Source organism: Dreissena polymorpha, chromosome 4 (assembly GCF_020536995.1).
Source record: "Dreissena polymorpha isolate Duluth1 chromosome 4, UMN_Dpol_1.0, whole genome shotgun sequence".
Lineage (NCBI taxonomy): Eukaryota > Metazoa > Mollusca > Bivalvia > Myida > Dreissenidae > Dreissena > Dreissena polymorpha.
This window is the reverse complement of record NC_068358.1, coordinates 141,490,645-141,512,828: the sequence shown is the minus strand read 5'-3', so window position 1 is coordinate 141,512,828 and position 22,184 is coordinate 141,490,645. Positions and strand designations below refer to the sequence as shown.

General features: G+C 36.2%; 1 protein-coding gene across 1 annotated transcript in view; it reads left to right on the top strand.

Annotated features, from left to right (window-relative positions):
• Positions 1–1,548: 1,548 nt before the first annotated feature.
• LOC127877033 (tyrosine-protein kinase JAK2-like) overlaps positions 1,549–22,184 on the top strand; it is an 83,299-nt gene continuing 62,663 nt past the window's right edge. Inside the window, exons 1-5 of the mRNA XM_052422617.1 lie at positions 1,549–1,686; positions 11,093–11,135; positions 11,274–12,343; positions 18,000–18,107; positions 20,431–20,588. Coding sequence (XP_052278577.1) covers positions 11,429–12,343; positions 18,000–18,107; positions 20,431–20,588 — 1,181 coding nt within the window. The 5' untranslated portion in view covers positions 1,549–1,686; positions 11,093–11,135; positions 11,274–11,428. The remainder of the gene's footprint in view (positions 1,687–11,092; positions 11,136–11,273; positions 12,344–17,999; positions 18,108–20,430; positions 20,589–22,184) is intronic.

Below are 22,184 nucleotides of genomic sequence, written 5' to 3'. Positions count from 1 at the left end.
GCTAATGTAATAAAAACATATTGATATTTTAATATTTAACTCAATGATATTATTAATATTTAAATTTTCCCCCAAAAACTAGGGCATGAAGATAGGTAGGATTTTTTTTGGAAAATCAACAGTGTTGTCAGTGTAAAATATTTGTAAAGCTTCTTCTGAGTTTGAACTTCAGTTTTACATTTTATGACCTGCAACATATTCTATGCTACTTTATTTCACTATGGTAAGTCATTAAAGTGTTATTTATTTTTCAACTATATAATGTGCTAATCTCATATAATGAATTACTACCCCATTTAAAAATGACACCTAATCTAAATTCATTAATACAATAGTTATAATTGTTTTATTGTAACATACTATTCCACTAAAAATAACCATCATAGAACATCAATGCTGTGCTTTTACAAAATTTTTCAATGATTTCAATTATTTAAAGAAAGAAATCTATCAGGCACTTATAAAAAAATATATAATAAGGGTGTCAAAATTTAACAAACTGAACAAGTCAATTTGAACTTCTCTTGCAATGCAAATGGAGCCACTTGAAATATCAAATTGTTCCCATACTAGTCGGCAATATAGCTATGACATTGTGTCTTTTCAAAACATGCATCAGACACACCTTCTGAAACTTTTTAAGCGGTTTTGAAAACGCTATTTCATTGCAAACTTTCGTCAATAAAGGTTACATGTTGTTATACAACCGAAAGTGAAAGTTCTGTTTAAAAAAAATATGAATAAAGAGCGAAATTGTTGAAAACTAACGAAATATGATTGATACTAACATAAGACCGTAAGACTGAACAAAATAATACTTAACTTTTAAATCATAACATGAATGTTTACTTATAAAGCAAATTCTTCATTCATCCGCGGACTTCTTTGTGTCGTAGTCATAAATGCCTCCAAATGGAGGTGCGTGATGCGTCTAAGTATAGAGGTTACAATATAGTAAAAGATTTCCTACACAAATTCAATGTAAATGCAATAACTTTAACGAAAAATAAAGTCAAACTTTTGCGCATAGAGACCCTCATAACCATACCTTTTCTCGAAGAGCATTCCAAGCCGAATTGATTTAAGCAATAAAAAAGATAGGTCACGCGACATGTAAGAAAGAACTCGCCACGAATCAAAAGTCACTGTTTTACGGCCATCTATTTACCGGCTTCTATCCAGTTCATGAGGGTTTCCCGCCATCTGTCAAAGTCTTATGTAGTCTCCAATCTTCAGATAAAAGAGTGAATTTCTAGTAAACAACAATGTTTTCCCTGCCACATGCACACAGAAATATACTAAAATAAAGTCATGGCAAGTGACCCTACAGAGAACCGTGTCTTCAAATAAATGATGTTCATGTTTTTAGAGAGTATAGCATTGCACTCCAAAAAGATTTAGTATATTGTAACCTAGAGGTGACAATAACGTAGTGACGTCACCATCTATGTATAGAATGCTCTTGTGACCAATCGGGACTCCTCGGACAATTCCGCCATAACGGCGATCGTCGGTGTGGTGTAGCCCACTGTCCGATGCGTTCAGATTGTCTTGTGACGACAACAACAACAACAACACGTATTTAATTTCAATAAATCATTAAATTAGATATATGATCGTGGGATAATATGTAAATTTGAAGCAGATGTATGCGATTGTGTTTACACGTATAACAAGGTTTTACAAGTAAGAAGTTGTGTTTATATAATATCGAAAAACTTCTCAGATAATGATACATAATCGGATGAGTTGTTTTTCGGATGGATGTGTAGACGAACGTAGCTATAACAGTTAGCGTTCCGAATAATATTAAACTGCCAAAACACACATCGTTCTAAGACTTTAATCAAGATAGGAATTTATATAATTGTTTTGGTATTGCTACGGTTTGACAATTAATGCTCATTGCGTTTTCCCTAATTACATAAATGGTACAATTAAGCCTTAATTTAAGGTTCATGGGGGGGATAAAATTCATTAAAAATTCGCTTTGGTTTTTCTTCATTCAATGTGGTACAATATGGTCAAACTATATATCATTTTAAAGCTAAAGACGGATAGAATAACATAAACACATTTTTGACATTCAATATTTGTGTGCTTTATTCATATTTTGGTTTAAAACCAATACATTTTTACACTAATTTACAAAATCTCAATCTAAAGTTAGGAAGGATATGCACTACCTTAAGTTGAATAAATACAAAGCTATATACATATACAAGGTCAAGTTAGCAACATTTCACAGAAAATTATTGTCATAAAACAACAAATGAGTTTTTATTCAACTGCCTATTTTGGATAAATTTCCTAAACAAAGTTCTAAAAATAACTAAAACGTAACTACTTTTTAAAAACTAAGTATGGTGGATAGTAAGAGTCACAATTCTTCTTCAAAGGCTTAACAATTTTGTTATTTACCTCTCAACCAAATTGCAAATTTAAACCATCTAAAATTGAAATAGATTGCAGACGACATATAAAATTGTAAAGAATTATAAAGAAATTGGCAAACCGATTGATTTTATATTTCGATTACTTCTACCCATTTTGAAAGCGTGGCCCTCGCTGTGCTCCGTAGAAAAACGTGCAAAACAAATCGATCGAAACCACGTGCAGTAATGAGAAAACCGGGTATGTGTATACACATACCTGAGAAAACACAAACATATTTTGACAGTTGGTTCGCAACTAGTAAAACAACTATTAACATTAATCAGCAAGAGATCACTCTCAATAACAGAAATGACCATGTAGAGTCGTAGAGATATCATCACTTACCCTATTTAAAATATTTTCCAGCTGAAAATTGTCCCCCACACGTTTTTTTTAGTTTATTTGTATTGTTTTTTCTGGAGCCGAAGTGCATCTCACAGAATATCCATCTAACTTCCGTTGTTTTCACTTTCGTTATTAAAAACTTTGTTTAAAAGAATTATTTCTCCTTTTAGATTGTTAAAGCGATGTGTTATTATATATTATCAATAGAATAGTATACCGTGATGAATTTAACGGAGTTACGTATCGATCTTTCTGTCAGTCTGTAAGCGTACTATTTTATGCGCAATAATATAAGTATGGTGATTCGACAACAATTGTAAACATTGGTGAAATGCTTCTTACATAGTTATTCTTTTGAGTGTTTATGAGGTCTGATCGTGCAGTTTGCAAACATCAATGGAAAGATTACAATCCAATGCATTTGTCATCGTCAACCGTTTGGAATGTCAATTAGGCGATGAGTTAGTTTGTAGCATGTTTCTTTCTGTGTTATGAATTTACAAATGGCTGCCCCCATGGTGATGAAATGACATGTGTTCGAGTTTTGATATTTCTAGATATGTAAACTTTTTTTACTATTTAAGCGTAACTTGCCCTCGTCAATGTCGATATTATTCACTAGTTATATAATTTTTCGCCGAAATACGTGGAATAAACATGATTCAGATTTTTGAAAATAATGTATATTTTAGTGTTAAAATCGCTTTTTATTTTGATTGATTTTGTGGATGGTATGATACGTTGATGTACAAAATTGGTAGCAGTTTGAAGGAAAAACATCCTTTAAAGCATATATATAAACATTTTCAATGTGGCACTCTTCCTTTAGTCAAATTTGAGTTCAATGCTTGGGGTCCCACATTTTTCAAAATGAAGCCTCTACATGAACCTTAATAATCCAAATTGTAAAATTTATTATGTATACTTCAACCTTCATCAATAATGTTCAAATCATGGTTCCCACTGTCAATCACCATTTGCACCAATGTTGACAAATTATCAAATCTGGCGACAATTGTTTGCAAACGGCGTTTAAAAAAAAAAAACACATGTAATTTAATATTTGGACTCATTCCTTCAGTCCCAGAACTCAGATGAGAAAATTTGTAAAATTATCACTGGGCATTTAGTAGTGTTTTTCCCAGTCCATTTTAGCGTGGCGAAAAGCCACGCCGCCCTCCCGGATCGCCACTCTGCCCTTTTCAAAGGCAAATTTCGCCACGTGCGCTTCTTTTCAAAGGCAAATTTCGCAACGCGCCCTTATCGATAACATCTTTATTGCCTTACGATCTAACTTGGTCCGCAAAATCAGCTTCCTTGATTGTCTGTGACGCTCCGACTGTGCTTGATTTACTCGAGAGACGTCAACGTCTAATCGACTACATTTATCGAGTAGATTTAATCTTTAACAGTGCTCGATTTATAGGTAGTCAAACTGACTGCTCCAAAGCTGTGAATTAGTCATGCGTGAATAACCCCGTGTCAGTATCAATCGATAATGCCGGAAGCTATGTTATATCAGGCGCACTTTTCGGTCGGAAATGTGTACTCCTCCACGATAAAATCATTACTACGGAGATTTTTTATGAAAAACTCGATGTTTTTCTCATGACAATTGTGCATTGCATGCATTATTCAGTTATATCAAAACATACATTTTTACGCATAATTACATTTAAAATCACAAACAATTTTATTCTTTATCGTTTTTGTCTTTAAGATAATTAGATCTAATTATTAAAATAATTACTGAGACGTATACTTTACTTTTTGAAAGTAATGTGCCATGCCCCTTTGCCCTCCTGGGAAAAACACTATTTAGAGTAACCTGGGCTTGTATCGGACACATGGGTTTTTTCAGACCACGCAAGAAACTCCTAAATACACGTACAAATTGGCTGTTATAAACTCTATTGGTACCGTATATTCGCGGCCATAAGTCTATCTCAGCCATAAGTCCAGGAGTATAATTTGGCTAGAAAAACTTGTTTTTTTTACTAAAAACATAAGTCGGGGGGTAAATTTCCTCAATATCTCGGACATGTTTAAGTGACGTTTTAGTCATGGTTCTGAGGGCTTTTGTACCGGCAGTTGACATTTTTGGGATATTAATGTTAAGAATATATTTCAAACGAAACATTAAACGTTTCAATTATTTATTAACATGAAAAATATATTTTTTGTTCAAAATCATAATAACATATCATTCATTATTTTGAACTAAATATATATTTCACAAATGAAAATTATTATCTTATTAAACGTAATAACTTTCAGCGTTTATATTATGAGCAGATATTTTTGTATTCAAATGTTAGTGCTATTGATGTGAAAATTCGGTAAAATCTTGAACACAGAAATTCATTATATGGTCAAAATAATTATCCCCACGCTTTTTGAAAAAAAGGTGGGGATATTGTGGTGATCTCCGCCGTCCGTCCGTCTGTCCGTCCGTCCGTCTGTCCGTCCGTCCTGGCCACTATCTCCTCCTACACTAAAAGCACTAGAACCTTGAAATTTACACACATGGTAGCTATGAGCATATGTGCGACGGTGCACTATTTATCCCCACGCTTTTTGAAAAAAAGGTGGGGATATTGTGGTGATCTCCGCCGTCCGTCCGTCCGTCTGTCCGTCCGTCCTGGCCACTATCTCCTCCTACACTAAAAGCACTAGAACCTTGAAATTTACACACATGGTAGCTATGAGCATATGTGCGACGGTGCACTATTTGGAATTTTGATCTGACCCCTGGGTCAAAAGTTATAGGGGTTGGGGTGGGGCCGCGTCAGAAATTATCACTCATTTTTTTAGGTTATTTTACATTTACTTCTTTATTTCTACACCGATTCACTTCAAATTGATACTGGACCTCACCTATGACAATACGGTCAATCTCAACCATGCATGGCCCCATTCCCAACCCTGGGGCGCCCCGCCCACATAGGCCACACCCACCAAAAATTTCCATTTACTATAATTTTTTCATTTCTACACGGATTCACTTCAAATTGATACTGAACTTTTGTTATGACATTAGGGTCAATCTCAACTATGCATGGCCCCAATCCCAACCCTGGGGCGCCCGCCCACATAGGCCACACCCACCAAAAAAATCCATTTACTATAAAAAAAATTTAGGTTATTTTACATTAACTTCTTCAAATCTACACTGATTCACTTCAAATTGATACTGAACCTCTCTTATGACAAAACGGTCAAACTCAACTATGCATGGCCCCGTTGCCAACCCTGGGGCGCCACGCCCACATAGACCACACCCGCCCAAAATTGCCTTTTACTATAATTTCTTCATTAATACACTGATTCACTTCAAATTGATACTGAACCTCTCTTATGACAATACGGTCAATCTCAACTATGCATGGCCCCATTACCAACCCTGGGGCACCCCGCCCACATAGGCCACACCCTCCCAAAATTGCCTTTTACTATAACTTCTTTATTTTTACACCCATTCACTTCTAATTGATACTGAACTTCTCTTATGACAATACAGTCAATCTCAACTATGCATGGCCCCATGATCAACCCTGGGGCGCCCTTGGGTCAAACATGCGGCGTGGGGATACGCGTCGGCCTCTGCCGCGCCATTTCTAGTTGGAATTTTGATCTGACCCCTGGGTCAAAAGTTATAGGGGTTGGGGTGGGGCCGCGTCAGAAATTATCACTCATTTTTTTAGGTTATTTTACATTTACTTCTTTATTTCTACACCGATTCACTTCAAATTGATACTGGACCTCACCTATGACAATACAGTCAATCTCAACCATGCATGGCCCCATTCCCAACCCTGGGGCGCCCCACCCACATAGGCCACACCCACCAAAAATTTCCATTTACTATAATTTTTTCATTTCTACACGGATTCACTTCAAATTGATACTGAACTTTTGTTATGACATTAGGGTCAATCTCAACTATGCATGGCCCCAATCCCAACCCTGGGGCGCCCGCCCACATAGGCCACACCCACCAAAAAATTCCATTTACTATAATTTTTTCATTTCTACACGGATTCACTTCAAATTGATACTGAACTTCTCTTATGACATTAGGGTCAATCTCAACTATGCATGTTCCCATAACCAACCCTGGGGCCCCGCCCACATAGACCACACCCACCCAAAATTGCCTTTACTATAATTTCTTCATTTCTACACCGATTCACTTCAAATTGATATTGAACTTCTCTTATGACAATACAGTCAATCTCAACTATGCATGGCCCCATTACCAACCCTGGGGCGCCCCGCCCACATAGACCACACCCACCCAAAATTGCCTTTTATTATAATTTCTTCATTTCTACACCGATTCACTTCAAATTGATACTGAACCTCTCTTATGACAATACGGTCAATCTCAACTATGCATGGCCCCATTACCAACCCTGGGGCGCCCTGCCCACATATGTCACACCCACCCAAAATTGCCTTTTACTATAACTTCTTCATTTCTACACCAATTCACTTCTAATTGATGATGAACTTCTCTTATGACAATACGGTCAATCTCAGCTATGCATGGCCCCATTACCAACCCTGGGGCACACCTAGGTCAAACATTCGGCGTGGGGATACGCGTCGGCCTCTGCCGCGCCATTTCTAGTTGTAACTTGCTCTCAAATAAAACAACGCTTTTGCCATTATGCGTGAAACACGTGAATTTACCAACAGTCGCATCGCTCGCTATTCGACTGTTTCGTAAATCACGAGATACCCGAGGAATATTTTCTGCATTCTGGAAAAACGTCTTATCTAATAATACAAAGCAGATAATCGAAAGTAATTGTGCATTTAATATGTCCAATTACACTTTTTAATAATCCAGGGTGAGTGCGTAATATTATTAAAATCAAACAATGAATGAAATCTTCACTCAGATAAGATCTATTTATTTACGAAACAATTATGCATTAATTGTGGGACAGTTGTGAATAAATCAACGAAACCACACCTTCATCCAATCAAAAAATATACCATGTGAAGTTGAACAATAGCGATTGGTTTAAGGCGTATCCAACGATCAAGTAATTATTTTTGAATGGTCAGAAGTAGTTTGTAGCAGAACTGTTGTGCATATCATTAACTGATAACTATTTTAGGCGTGACGCAAGAAAGACAAATGATCAAAAGTATGCCAACACTACACTTTCAGTCTTGGACGTAACCCACTCGACCGTTGACCGAGTCGAATGATTTTTTCATCGGTCGAGTAAAAATTCCTAGCCGGTAGCCCGATCGGTCGAGTGATTTTTTCGTGTCCGAACTTAGTAACAAGTCCGCAATAGCTTACATAGACGCTTATTAAAAACTTCATCGGTTATTTCCGTCAAGCACTCATTAATGAGACGCTTATCAAACAGTGTTGTAAGTCGATCTCGCGAGACACTTTAAATTTAAATCTAAATTTTGTGTTAACAATTAACTGTGAATACAAACAGAATCAAGTGTTAATTTGTTTAATCTTCATTGTTCTATTTTTTTTCAATACAAATATAGTTACAAATGAAACAGAATTATAACTTTAATTCGGGCTAGTTTAAATTGATTCGGGCTAGTGAAATTTCCAAGCTGGTAGCCCGACCAGGCTAGTGCCTAAAAACAATTAATGCCAAGACTGCACTTTACACTTTGATCTTAGTCAAAAGGCCAAGAAGCGATAATTGATGGCATAAGGACACCTGCACCTGTTGACAGTTTGTATTTACACGGATTAACTTTAAATGGGTACAAGAGTCAGCAGTCGATTTTCTATAGTTCTTAGCAGACAACTGACAATGTATCAATAGACAAATTGCTATGTATAATTTTCGCCACTTTACTGTAAGTCACAAATGTTTAATATTTTCGAGGTTATTTTTACATGTTTTTATTTGGACTTATTACGAAGATTAATTAATTAAAAACCAATGTAAACATGAGTATTTTGTTATCGGCGGACATTTTGGTAAAAGACGAGTCGGCCTTACTGTAAACAGTCATCATTCCTCCGCTTCGGAGATTTATTACTTTAAAAAATAAACGGCACAGGAATGTTTATTTTTAATTTTTATTTAGTACCTCATCCATACGTCGAGTTGACTTTTTAAGTCAATTTTGGGAGCGTTTTTAGGTCGACTTATGGCCGCAAATTTACGGTAGTTGTTTACCTCATAAACAAATACAATGTTTGCGATTTGTAAAAGGTTGTTTGATTGGTTTACAATATGTATGTACAATTTTGATTGGAAGAGATGAATTTTCTGGGAGTGGCGTCCCTTCCGTGACCTGTTAAAAAAGGTTGTGGCGCGAAAATCAAAAGGTCACGTTTTAAGACATCTGTTTAGTCGGAATGATGAATTGAATATAAAGTGTGTTTAACTTGTGTTGTGTTTTATTGTTTTTCAAACTGAATTAAATATTGTAATGTAATAGTAAATAACATTGGACAAATCGTCATAAATATAGAAAAATAAAAGTGTCCCAATATCCCATGGTGTAATTTTATTTAAGTTTTGTCGCCGAGGTTTATCGGACACGTATTCCATATTGATCAACCTGACGTCTACGAAAAGTTTTTCTGTTCTGCATGTTTTATCGGAAGGGTCGTCCTCCCACTCTCCTACACTCTCTACTTTCTTGGGTACTCAGTAGCAGCTATTTATTTCAATACATGAATATACTTTTTGCCGTCTGAAATTTTCATATATTTCATAATTTATGCTCTAGCCCCGACCCTCCTCGCTTGCAATCCGATCTCATATCCTCAAGCCAAAATATATATTTCATAAAAGACATTCAATTTAGCATTTATCCATGTCTGAACGAAACTGAACGTTGTTTTGTCAGTAAAAAATGTGTCCTGTTTGATCAACCCCTTGAAGAAACTGTCATACAATAAACCCTTTTTTGATGTCCTATACAAGCCATGAAGTGTCCGATCCACCCCTAGTGCACCGACACATATTTAAACGTAAATTGTTTGTTTAACGTCTTGGTTATTATCGGACAAGTTATTGTACTTTCTCTGACAATGATGGTTTAACGATAAAAACAAATGCTATTCGAAATAATTGTGACGTCACTACAAAACACCAGTGTTTTTTTTCACCATTTTGGGAAAGGGGCCAGGTCCCTTTTGGATTGGGAAAATTTGCAGCGTTTTGACTAAAATTGGAAAATTAGTGTTGTTGTTGTTTTGCAAACAAGTGCTTCAAAATTGAGGATACAAGTGTGTCCAGTATTATATTTACTAAGGTTGATCATATATGGATGGGAGTTGAATAAAATATTGAGATCTAAAAAAAAAAATTCTTTTTTTTGGAAACCTTCCATTGGGAATTTTTAGCTCCCATTTGGGAAAAATATATACTTTTTTCCATTGGAAATGGGTCCAGTTACCGGACCCGATTTTGAATGAAAAAAACACTGAACACGAAAATGTTCCTATGGGTGTCTGATACAAGCCCAGGTTACTCTAATAAATTGATTCATCTGTGACGTTGATGTATGTGTATCTGTGTTATTACACCTGTAAATAATTAGAAGGCTGAACTTCTTTTAAAAAAATCTGTAATACTTTTCATTTAGACTCGCAATTGTATATTGTAACCTGCATAAATCTTTCTGCTTTATGAGTGTCATAGTTAATTAATCACATATAGTAGAGCTTTATATGATTTCTCCATTATTTTAATAAGAACGTTTTGATTAAAAAATAATGAGTTACACAACAATTTATTGCCTGTATTTATGACCATATAGACTAAGAGTTGCATTTGCACATGTTAATCGTTAAAAAAACTTAATGTTAAATCCCTTTTGTCAAAACATTGCATTCTATCCAATAGGTCAGTAGACCTATAAGGTGTGTTTTCACATCAACATTAAATGCTGTTTTGTCTGGTTTTTCTGTTTAATCAGAATAACATTGCAATATCAGTTTCAATAATGATTAATATGAAAGACCATAAAGTTTTTAAAGATACATAGTGTTAGATTTGAAATTAATGTAGAGGAAACATCAATTCCAAATAACAAAGTTTTTATACACAAATCTTTGCACCCACAATGTCCATGTTGTAAGATGACGTGACATTGTAAATGCATAGCACAAATTTGGCACCTTTTTATTGGAACAATTAAATGATCAACACTAAATACATTAGGGCTGTGTTCTGCTAGAATTTATAAATGTTGTGCTAACATTAAAACTCAGAAGTGTGTTTCGGATTACAAATTTAATTATGCACATTTAAAATATTAACAAAACACGGAATACACACCAACACCACTACTTTTTCAGATTTTAATACGAAGGATGCTGACCTTTGATAATCTCTGAAAAGGTATTAGATTTTGATTACATTTGCTTTCTGGAGCACAAGTATTAAATTAGTATGTAATTTATTTGCAAAATATTTGTGATAGCTTGATTTGTTTATTCAATTTGATTATTCAATATTAAAATGTATTTTCTATTTAAGGCTAAAGAAATAGAATATTACCACATCATGTTAAAGTTAATATGAAGAAAACAGATCAATGGATATTAGCTAACTGAATACACAATTGAAACATTAAAGGTGACTCTTAAGAATCGAGATTATAGAGGGTTTGTGAGCCTATAAATTGGTCAATCATGTTGCGGAGACAAAAATATAAGAAAAACTATGATCCCATGGATAGCTGCTCCCAGTCAGGTTCCTCATTTACCAGGATGAGTTTTCAAGTGAGTGTGTATGGGCCTGATAGGGAATGCATGAAGATTGATGTCAATCCATCTGACACATATGAAGAAGTATGCGAAGCAGTTGCAGAAAGGTTAGAAATCCCACCTGTTATGTTTCACTGCTGTGGGCTTTGTGTCTTAGATGTGGAACAGAAACGATTCCTTTGGTTGCCTCCAACAAAAAATGACATTCATTCACGCAAAGATGTGTATTTTCGAATAAGATTCCTTCCACATGAAGATAACATTGATGTTTTGGAAAGAAAATATTCACCATGCTTTCAGTATTTGTTCTACCAGCTAAAATGGGATTTTTTGCATGAATGTTTAAGTTACTACACAGACCCCGACAAAGCTAGTGAAGCCAGAGGGGCAGGTACTTTTTTGTTGGCGATGAGTGTCAGAATCTCGGCAAAGGAAAACAATCAAGAAGAAAACTGCAAAAAGTTCTTAGAACAGAATGATCCTAAAATGTTTTTACCTAAATGTGTTCTGAAAAATTTTGTTGATAAATGGATGGTAAAGTCTCCCCTCATAAAAAAGGCAAATGAGTTGCTAAAAGACAAACACCCTGCGGATGTGTTTAAGAAGTATTTTGTTAAAGGTATTTTGTCAAAAAGTATCAATTACTACAGCATAGAAGAATACAGATGCTGGAATGTTGAATACAAGGAAATCAAAGAAAGTGACACATCTGGAAAAACGCAAACACTGTTTGTTCCCCAGCTTCAAGGCTCAGACAAAGAAGATGTTCTACTTAAAACAGAGATAAAAGGAATTTATTCACAGATTTCTTCAGAGAGTTTAAATAATCGAGGGACAATGGTAATTTTTGTAGTTTTATATTGGTAATTTTTGTAGTTTTATATTGTTGTTTGTTCAAAACATTGGAACTTTTATTTACTAAATTTGTTTATCACCTTTTACAGTTCACTTCAATGAAGTTTTTGTTATCCTACTTATTCTTTGTTACACTTTTTAGCTCACCTGAGCAAAACGTGCTCATGGTGAGCTTTTGTGATCGCTTTTTTCCGTCGTGCGTCATGCATCGTACATCGTCCGTCGTCAACATTTTGCCTTGTGAACACTCTAGAGGCCACATTTGATTCTGATCTTCATGAAATTTGGTCAGAACATTTGTCCTATTGATACCTTGACTGAGTTCGATACTGGGTCATGCTGGGTCAAAAACTTGGTCACTAGGTCAAAAAAAAGAAAAACCTTGTTAACACTGTAGAAGTCACATTTGATGCCCAATCTTCATGTAACTTTGTCAAAATGTTTGCCTAAATGATATGTTGGTTGAGTTCAAAAATGGTTCCGGTCCGTTGAAAAACATGGCCATCAGGGGGCGGGGCAGTATTCCTTATATGGCTATAGAGAAACCTCGTTAAACTCTAGAAGTCACAATTTTTGCCCAATCATCATGAAACTTGGTCAAAACATTGGTTTTATTGATATATCGGACAAGTTCGAAAATGGTCCAGATCGGTGAAAAAACATGGCCGCCAGGCAGGCTTTTTCCTCCCTATGCCACGGGTCCGAAATTCGGCGCCATTCCCAATGCAAATCTGGTTGTTTTTTTCCCAATTGAAAAAAACAATTCCCAATTCCCCCCCAAAAAAATTTTTTTTTTCTTTTTACCTTAAAATATATAAGTAAACCTGATCCGGTGTAGAAAATAGAAAGTGTTGCATAATTCAATTATCTGTTGCCTTGAATTTGTTTTAAAAACTGTAAAATATGTTAATGATTATTTAAGACTTTCCTTATTTTCCTCAAAAGCCGGCGCTTCGCACGATTTTTTCACCTAAAAAAAGGCTAGGCCTTTTCCCCAAATTCAGATTAAAAAACCTGCACTTATCTCACATGTTCATAATACTTTGTAAAATTTTAATAATAAGTTATCAAAATAGTCGTTATTTACCAGTTAACGGCTTCTTTGAAATATAAGAAACACTATTTACATGCGATAATTTTTCCCAATTGAGCCAATTTTGCGAATAATTTTTTTCCCAAAATGGGGGTTTTCACTACGCAAAATTCCCAAAATTTCAGTGTGGCGTATTCCCAAAATGGAGCAGAAAAAGCCTGCCAGGGGGGCGGGCAGTTTTCCTTATATGGCTATAGTAAGGGGTTTTCTACCTTATATAACAGACGCTAAATATTGGCGTCTTCCCCCACCAAACTAGGCTGGTTTTTTCCCCTTTCAGAACCAAAAATTCCCCCTAAAAAAATAATAATTTTTTTTTTTTTTTTTTTAATAGAAAGGTGTGTCTCATGATTATTATATCTCAATTCTATTTCAATTCAATCTTTCCAATCGTAATAAATTATGAAAAAAAACAATGAATATAGTGCAAACATGTACAAATGTATTGTAATAATGAGAGAGTAAGTAAACAAATCCCCCAAAAAGGTGAACGCCGCGAAAAATTCCCACGCGCACAATTTTTCCCCAAAGTGGAAAATCCCGCGTAAAATTTCCCTCACATAAGGGCTAAAGGCCCCTTCCCCCACAACCCAAAAAAAAACCTGATAGTAAAACCTTGGGAACACTCTTAAGGCCACATTTATTGTCCAATCTTCATGAAATTTGGTCAGAAGATTGGTCTCAATGATATCTTGGATGAGTTCGAAAATGGTTACGTTTGCTTGAAAAACATGGCTGCTAAGAGGCGGGGCATTTTTCCTTATATGGCTATATATGGCTATAGTAAAATCTTGTTAACACTGTAGAGGCCACATTTATTGTCCGATCTTCATGAAACTTGGTCAGAAGATTCACCCCAATAATATCTTGGACGAGTTCAAAAATGATGCTGGTTGGTTAAAAAACATGGCTGCCAGGGGGCGGGGCATTTTTCCTTATATTGCTATAGTAAAACCTTGTTAACACTCTAGAGGCCACATTTATTTTCCATCTGCATAAAACTTGGTCAGAAGATTTGTCCTAATGATATCTTGGATGAGTTCGAAAATGGTTTTGGTTGCTTAAAAAACATGGCCACCAGGGGGCGGGGCATTTTTCCTAATATGGCTATATATCATGCTTTAGTAAAACCTTGTTATACTCTAGAGGCCACATTTATTGTCCGATAATCATGAAACTTGGTCAGATGATTTGTCCCAATTATATCTTGGATGAGTTAGAAAATGGTTCAGGTTGGAGGAAAAACATGGCCGCCAAGGGGGCGTGGCATTTTTCCTTATATAAATGTATCTATAGTTAAACCTTGTTAACACTCTAGAAGCCATATTTATTGTACGATCATCATGAAACTTTGCCAGAAGATTTGTCCCAATGATATTTTGGACAAGTTCGAAAGTGGTTCCAGTTGCTTGAAAAACATGGTCACCAGTGGGCGGGGCAGTTTTCTGTATATGGACTAATGAATCTTCATGAAACTTTGTCAGTATACAGCGTTATAGATAATTTTTGACCCATGGGGGTAAATACCTCTATTTTTTAAAGGATGGTGGTAAATGGTCAAATTTTGCCTTGCTTGAAGGGTAATTTGCTAAAAGTGAAACAAGAATATAGCCGCGTACAGACACACTACTTGAATCATGTTAAACACAATAAATCATTAACTATGTGTATTCCTTCAAAGTAATAGGTTTCCTAAAGTGTTTTTTGTTTTTTAACTGCCTTGGTTTATAGGCTTTCACCACCGTGAGCCATGGAAAACTTTTTGAAAACAGGGTAAATTAAATCATTCAGTATTGGCAGTACAATGTTTTTACTCAATAAAACTTTTGCCTTAAAAAAGGAATCAATTTTACGTTGCGAAGTAATTTGTTTTGGCTTCGAAGAAGCCATGCTGACCTTTTCATGTAATTCAATAAACACATAAGCGCTTGACTGTCTGTTAAAAAAATCAATACTAAATTTGCCATGCGTCTAGACGAAACAGAGTATACATACCGACTGGCTAACTATTTCTTCAATCCAGCGCACAAATTAGCTCTTTTTTACGATTACCAGTCTCATGTTTTGGGGAAAAACAATCAGCTGTTTATATTTTTGTTTACGCTATACATGTACGCAGAGAATTTACATTATTTGCGTAAGTCCAGATTGGCTTGCTTAAATGTACGCATGGAAATGATAAATTGAGCGTATCTTGATATTTCTAGTGCGTACATTACCCTGATACGCAGCTTATCTAGAACGCCGAGTATATTTGTTTAAATGATATCTTGGATGTGTATGAAAATGGTTCTGGTCTGTTGAAAAACGTGGCTGCCAGGGTGTTCACTAGTCATGAAAGTTGGTAAGAACATATTGTTCTAATGACATCTTGGGCTGCACAGAACAGGTCAGTTCCTTTGAATCTCAGGTGAGCGACTTTGGGCCTTTCAGGCCCTCTTGTTTCAGAGAAATTTCTATTTGAAATCTTTAAAACATACATTTAATTCATGTATTCGCAATATAATGTGCATGTATTTACATTATACTAAGGTATAGAAAGACCAATATTTAACTATGTTAACTCCAGGAAAATCCTTCTCAAGACATTTTACCAGTACATCTTTGTTTAATGTCGTCATATAATCATCGTAGATTATGAGCTATTGTCATCACCTTGGCGTCGGCGTCGGCGTTGGCGTTGGCGTCGGCGTCCGGTTAAGTTTTGCGTTTAGGTCCACTTTTCTCAGAAAGTATCAATGCTATTGCATTCAAACTTGGTACACTTACTTACTATCATGAGGGGACTGGGCAGGCAAAGTTAGATAACTCTGGCGTGCATTTTGACAGAATTATGTGCCCTTTTTATACTTAAAAAATTGAAAATTTTGGTTAAGTTTTGCGTTTAGTTCCACTTTTCTCAGTAAGTATCAATGCTATTGCATTCAAACTTGGTACACTTACTTACTATCATGAGGGGACTGGGCAGGCAAATTTAGATAACTCTGGCATGCATTTTGACAGAATTATGTGCCCTTTTTATACTTAGAAAATTGACAATTTTGGTTAAGTTTTGTGTTTAGGTCCATTTTATTCCTTAAGCATTAAAGCTATTGCTTTCATACTTGCAACACTTACTAACTATCATAAGGGGACTGTGCAGGCAAAGTAATGTAACTCTGACTGGCATTTTGACAGAATTATGTGCCCTTTTTATACTTAGAAAATTGAAAATTTGATTAAGTTTTGTGTTTAGGTCCACTTTATTCCTACAGTATCAAAGCTATTGCTTTCATACTTGCAAGATTTATGAACTATCATAAGGGGACCGTGCAGGCAAAGTTATGTAACTCTGACTGGCATTTGAACGGAATTATGGGCCCTTTATACTTAGAAAATTGAAAATTTGGTTAAGATTTATGTTTTGGTCCACTTTACCCCTAAAGTATCATAGATATTGCTTTCATACTTGGAACACTCACAAACTATCATAAGGGTACAGTAAAAGGACAAGTTGCATAACTCTGGTTGTCATTGTTACGGAATTATGGCCCTTTTTTGACTTAGTAACTTTTAATATATGGTTAAATTTTGTGTTTCGATCCACTTTACTTCTTAAGTATCAAGGCTATTGCTTTCAAACTTCAAATACTTACATGCTATCATGAGGTTACTGTACCTGGCAACTTTAATTTTACTTTGACCTTTGAATGACCTTGACTCTCAAGGTCAAATTATTAAATTTTGCTAAAATTGCCATAACTTCTTTATTTATGATTAGATTTGATTGATACTTTGATGAAACTACTCTTACCTGACATACCACAATAGACTCCACCCAAACCATCCCCCGTGCCCTCCCCTCCCCCCCCCTCCCCCCCTCCCCCCCCCCCTATTTTTTTTTTTTTTTTTTTTTTTTTTTTTTAAGATCATCTCACAAATGACCACCACACCCTCACACTATACCCCCCCCCCCCACCCCACCCCCTCCCCCCCTAATTTTTTTTTTTTTTTTTTTTTTTTTTTTTTAAGATCATCTCACAAATTACCACCACACCCTCACACTATACCCCCCCCCCCCCCATTTTTTTTTTTAAAAATGGTTATGTTTGAAATACCGTCCAACCATCGCACCCAAACCCCCCCCCCCCATCGCCCCCCAACCCCCCCCCCCCCCCCCCCCCCCCCCCCCCCCCCCCCCCCCCCCCCCGGAATTTTTTTTTTTTTTTTTTTTTTTCGCTTTTTTGGAAGATAATGTAATAAATGTCCACAACCCCACACTATACACCCCTCTTCACTCCACTCCTCCCTCCTTTGTGATTGAAAATGAGAGTCCCTTCACCTTTAAAAAGAAAATAGATGAGCGGTCTGCACCCGCAAGGCGGTGCTCTTGTTAAGTATTCAAGATGATATTCTAAATGGCTTGAGTCATATATTTTATAATTTTAATTCCATTTCTCAAAGTATCAGACAAAATTGAAGCTTATATAAAATCAAAATTGATGTCTGAAAACATACAAGTTACATTCATGAAATAAATAAGGTGTATCTCTATGTTCCATATTTCAGAAGAATTCGTGCAAAATTGAGTCCATTCATAAAGTCGAGAATGAAGTATTTTACCAGGATGGCAAAGAATGGCATAAAGTCAGAATTTTAGCCCAGGGCTTTTCACAGGTAACAGATTTGTATTTTATCTGGTTAAACATGAATATTGAAGCTGCACAAAGTGCTAGACAATTAACCATTGGGTATTGAAGACTTTTTTAATTGGGGCATATTTCTTTATTAATCCTTTACTCATGCTGTTCAGATTTATTGCGCTTCGTTAGAGTTCATTACTAATCTTGTGCAGTGCACATTTTGCCATTATTCTCTATAAATTGTCATTGCAGCGTAATTTGGGTCATTATTCCTTTGTTCACAAATTGGTATATCTATAAACGTTACTCAGCAGCTGACTAATATCTGCAGACTTGCTAGAAATCTGCAGCTGTCTTTGATTTCCTTGTATCTAATTTTTATCTTTAAACATGTGTGTGTATTTTTAAGCTTATAAGGTCAAGGTCATTCAGTGCCTGGGATTGCAATACGTGAAGACCCGAAGTGTTTCTCAGTAGTTCTTTTTAATAAACTTATCATTCTCAAGAAAGCTGGGATGAATTTTGAATTATAACTTTAACTTCCTGCCCTTTATTGTTTACTGAAGCATATTAATTTTTGATTGGGTCTTGTTCTGTTTGGGGTGTGGGACAAGAGAACCTGGAGGAAACCCTACCTTTCTGGTATGGTGAATCCGTGATTACAAATCAAGCTCAGGATTAAACCCAGGTTGCGGAGGTGAGAAGGGATAGAATCAACCACTGTGCTAACCAGACAGCCTATAACCTAAATATATACTGCCAATATTCACCCCCACCCCCACCCCACCCAGCGGCAAACATAGTGTGGGTGTTAACTGCAATTATGCTGTCCGTTGGTCTGTGACGCTGTTCATGTGTACTTTGTTGCAAATTTGTCCCTTACTTGTCTGCCTATCAACACAAAACTTTATGGATATCTTTGTTATACTATGTAGAAGTGCAAGATGTAGTTTTTGTGTATGTTGCAATATTAATTGCAGAATAATGTGGGCTTGAACGAAGGGAAGTTGTTGATACTAACATTATTTTTTATGTGATCTTTGTGTTGAAAACAAAGCTCTTATATGTCTGCATATCAACATGAAACTTTATGGATATGTTGTTTGTACTATGCACAAGTTTAAAATGTTATGTTTTTGTTTGTCACAATATTCTTAGCAAAATTGTTTTCCCTTGAACTTTGTCAAATTTTGACTACCTAGTTAATTGGACTTGTGTATGTAACTTCGTATTGTGACCTGGTTTCTCATTTGTCTGCTTATCACCATGAAACTTTATAAATATTGTTAATACAATTTAGGAGTGCAAGGCTTTATTTTCTCCCATGTGGTAATTTTCTTTTCTGAGTTATGTGTGCTTGTACATGTACTTAATCAAATGTTGGATCTAAGATAAAACACTAGATCTTATTATGGTTCAACATGTGTACTACATGTCATGACATTTAAATTTGCAGAGGTGTTTCATTCAAATTTTTAAAATATAAATAATTGTACATATGTACATGTGTTGCAAACTTGTAGCACTGTATTCTTCCCATAAAAATGAAGCTTTATACTTATAGGTTTGTTGTTCATACTATGTAGACGTGCAAGATGTAATTTGTATTTATGTTGGCATTTCCTTTGAAGAGTTATGTGCCCTGGAACTAAGGCAATTTACTTTAGTGATGGTCACTTTTCACTTACATTTGACTTTTTTTTTTTAAACATGATTTTTAGCTTGGCTGTTTTCGGAGAAAAACGGAGGTATTGTCATAGCTCCCTCGTCCTCTGCCGTCTGGCACCCGGCGTCTGCCATCCCCGTCATTCTAAAACCTTAAAATTGGCTCTAAAATCAAAGTGTTTCCACCTACAACATTGAAACTTCATATGTACATGTAGCTGCACATTGATGAGTTCTACATGCCACACCAATTTTTGGGTTACTAGGTCAAATTTCAAGGTCACTGTGACCTCTAATATTCTTCTGACAAACTTTCATTTATTCAAAACTGCACCCACAGCCGAGCGTTGGCACCCGCTATGCGGTGCTCTTGTTTCAACTTACTTCGTATGAAAACATGCAATGTCTTAAGGTATATTTTCTATTCTATGGCAATCTCCTGCTACATAAGGCAAACACATTTGCATAATTCCCATTTCTAAAGCTGCTTAGTTTATTAAAAATTGTAACAATACATTCTATATATATAAAATATAAGTTTGATTTTTCAGTTGTTATAGTGCAATATACAAAAAGTTAGTTGAAAGACACAGTACACAAAAGTACACTGTCCATTTATTTCAATTTACAGAATTACCCTATTAGAATACAGAAGTTCTTTACTATCCTAATATTTGGTTTGTTTTCTCCAGGAAGTATGCTTTAAAGACAAGATGGAGATGTATTCATTCCTGACAGCTGTTGAAAAGTGCTACTGTCTATTTGTTGACTTCTATGGAAGTAGATGTCATGATGTACGCTCACCGACAACTTCTGCGTTACCCCAACTTAGAGTGCATGGACCTGTTTCGTATGTACAATCGTAGCAATACCAGTTTATAATTGCACTCTGTTGGGAGACATAGTATCTAAAATTTAACAATATCTAAACAATTACCCATACTGATAAGATTTATTTTTTTGATGATTGAACAGGTTTTCAACTCAGTTGAAAATCCAGGTTATAACATTGCAGTATGAGGGATGATTTGGGCACTGATTGGGGTCTGTGATCATTATCCCCACGCTTTTTGAAAAAAAGGTGGGAATATTGTGGTTATCTCCGCCGTCCGTCCGTCTGTCCGTCCGTCCGTCTGTCTGTCTGTCCGTCCTGGCCACTATCTCCTCCTACACTAAAAGCACTAGAACCTTGAAACTTACACACATGGTAGCTATGAGCATATGTGCGACCCTGCACTATTTGGAATTTTGATCTGACCCCTGGGTCAAAACTTATAGCGGTTGGGGTGGGGCCGCGTCAGAAATTATCACTCATTTTTTTAGGTTATTTTACATTTACTTCTTTATTTCTACACCGATTCACTTCAAATTGATACTGGACCTCTCTTATGACAATACGGTCAATCTCAACCATGCATGGCCCCATTCCCAACCCTGGGGCGCCCCACCCACATAGGCCACACCCACCAAAAATTTCCATTTACTATAATTTTTTCATTTCTACACGGATTCACTTCAAATTGATACTGAACTTTTGTTATGACATTAGGGTCAATCTCAACTATGCATGGCCCCAATCCCAACCCTGGGGCGCCCGCCCACATAGGCCACACCCACCAAAAAATTCCATTTACTATAATTTTTTCATTTCTACACGGATTCACTTCAAATTGATACTGGACCTCTCTTATGACAATACGGTCAATCTCAACCATGCATGGCCCCATTCCCAACCCTGGGGCGCCCCGCCCACATAGGCCACACCCACCAAAAATTTCCATTTACTATAATTTTTTTATTTCCACACGGATTCACTTCAAATTGTTACTGAACTTCTCTTATGACAATACAGTCAATCTCAACTATGCATGGCCCCATTACCAACCCTGGGGCGCCCCGCCCACATAGACCACACCCACCCAAAATTGCCTTTTACTATAATTTCTTCATTTCTTCACCGATTCACTTCAAATTGATACTGAACCTCTCTTATGACAATACGGTCAATCTCAACTATGCATGGCCCCATCACCAACCCTGGGGCCCCGCCCACATAGACCACACCCACCCAAAATTGCCTTTACTATAATTTCTTCATTTCTACACCGATTCACTTCAAATTGATATTGAACTTCTCTTATGACAATACAGTCAATCTCAACTATGCATGGCCCCATTACCAACCCTGGGGCGCCCCGCCCACATAGACCACACCCACCCAAAATTGCCTTTTACTATAATTTCTTCATTTCTACACCGATTCACTTCAAATTGATACTGAACCTCTCTTATGACAATACGGTCAATCTCAACTATGCATGGCCCCATTACCAACCCTGGGGCCCCGCCCACATAGACCACACCCGCCCAAAATTGCCTTTTACTATAATTTCTTCATTTCTACACCGATTCACTTCAAATTGATACTGAACTTCTCTTATGACAA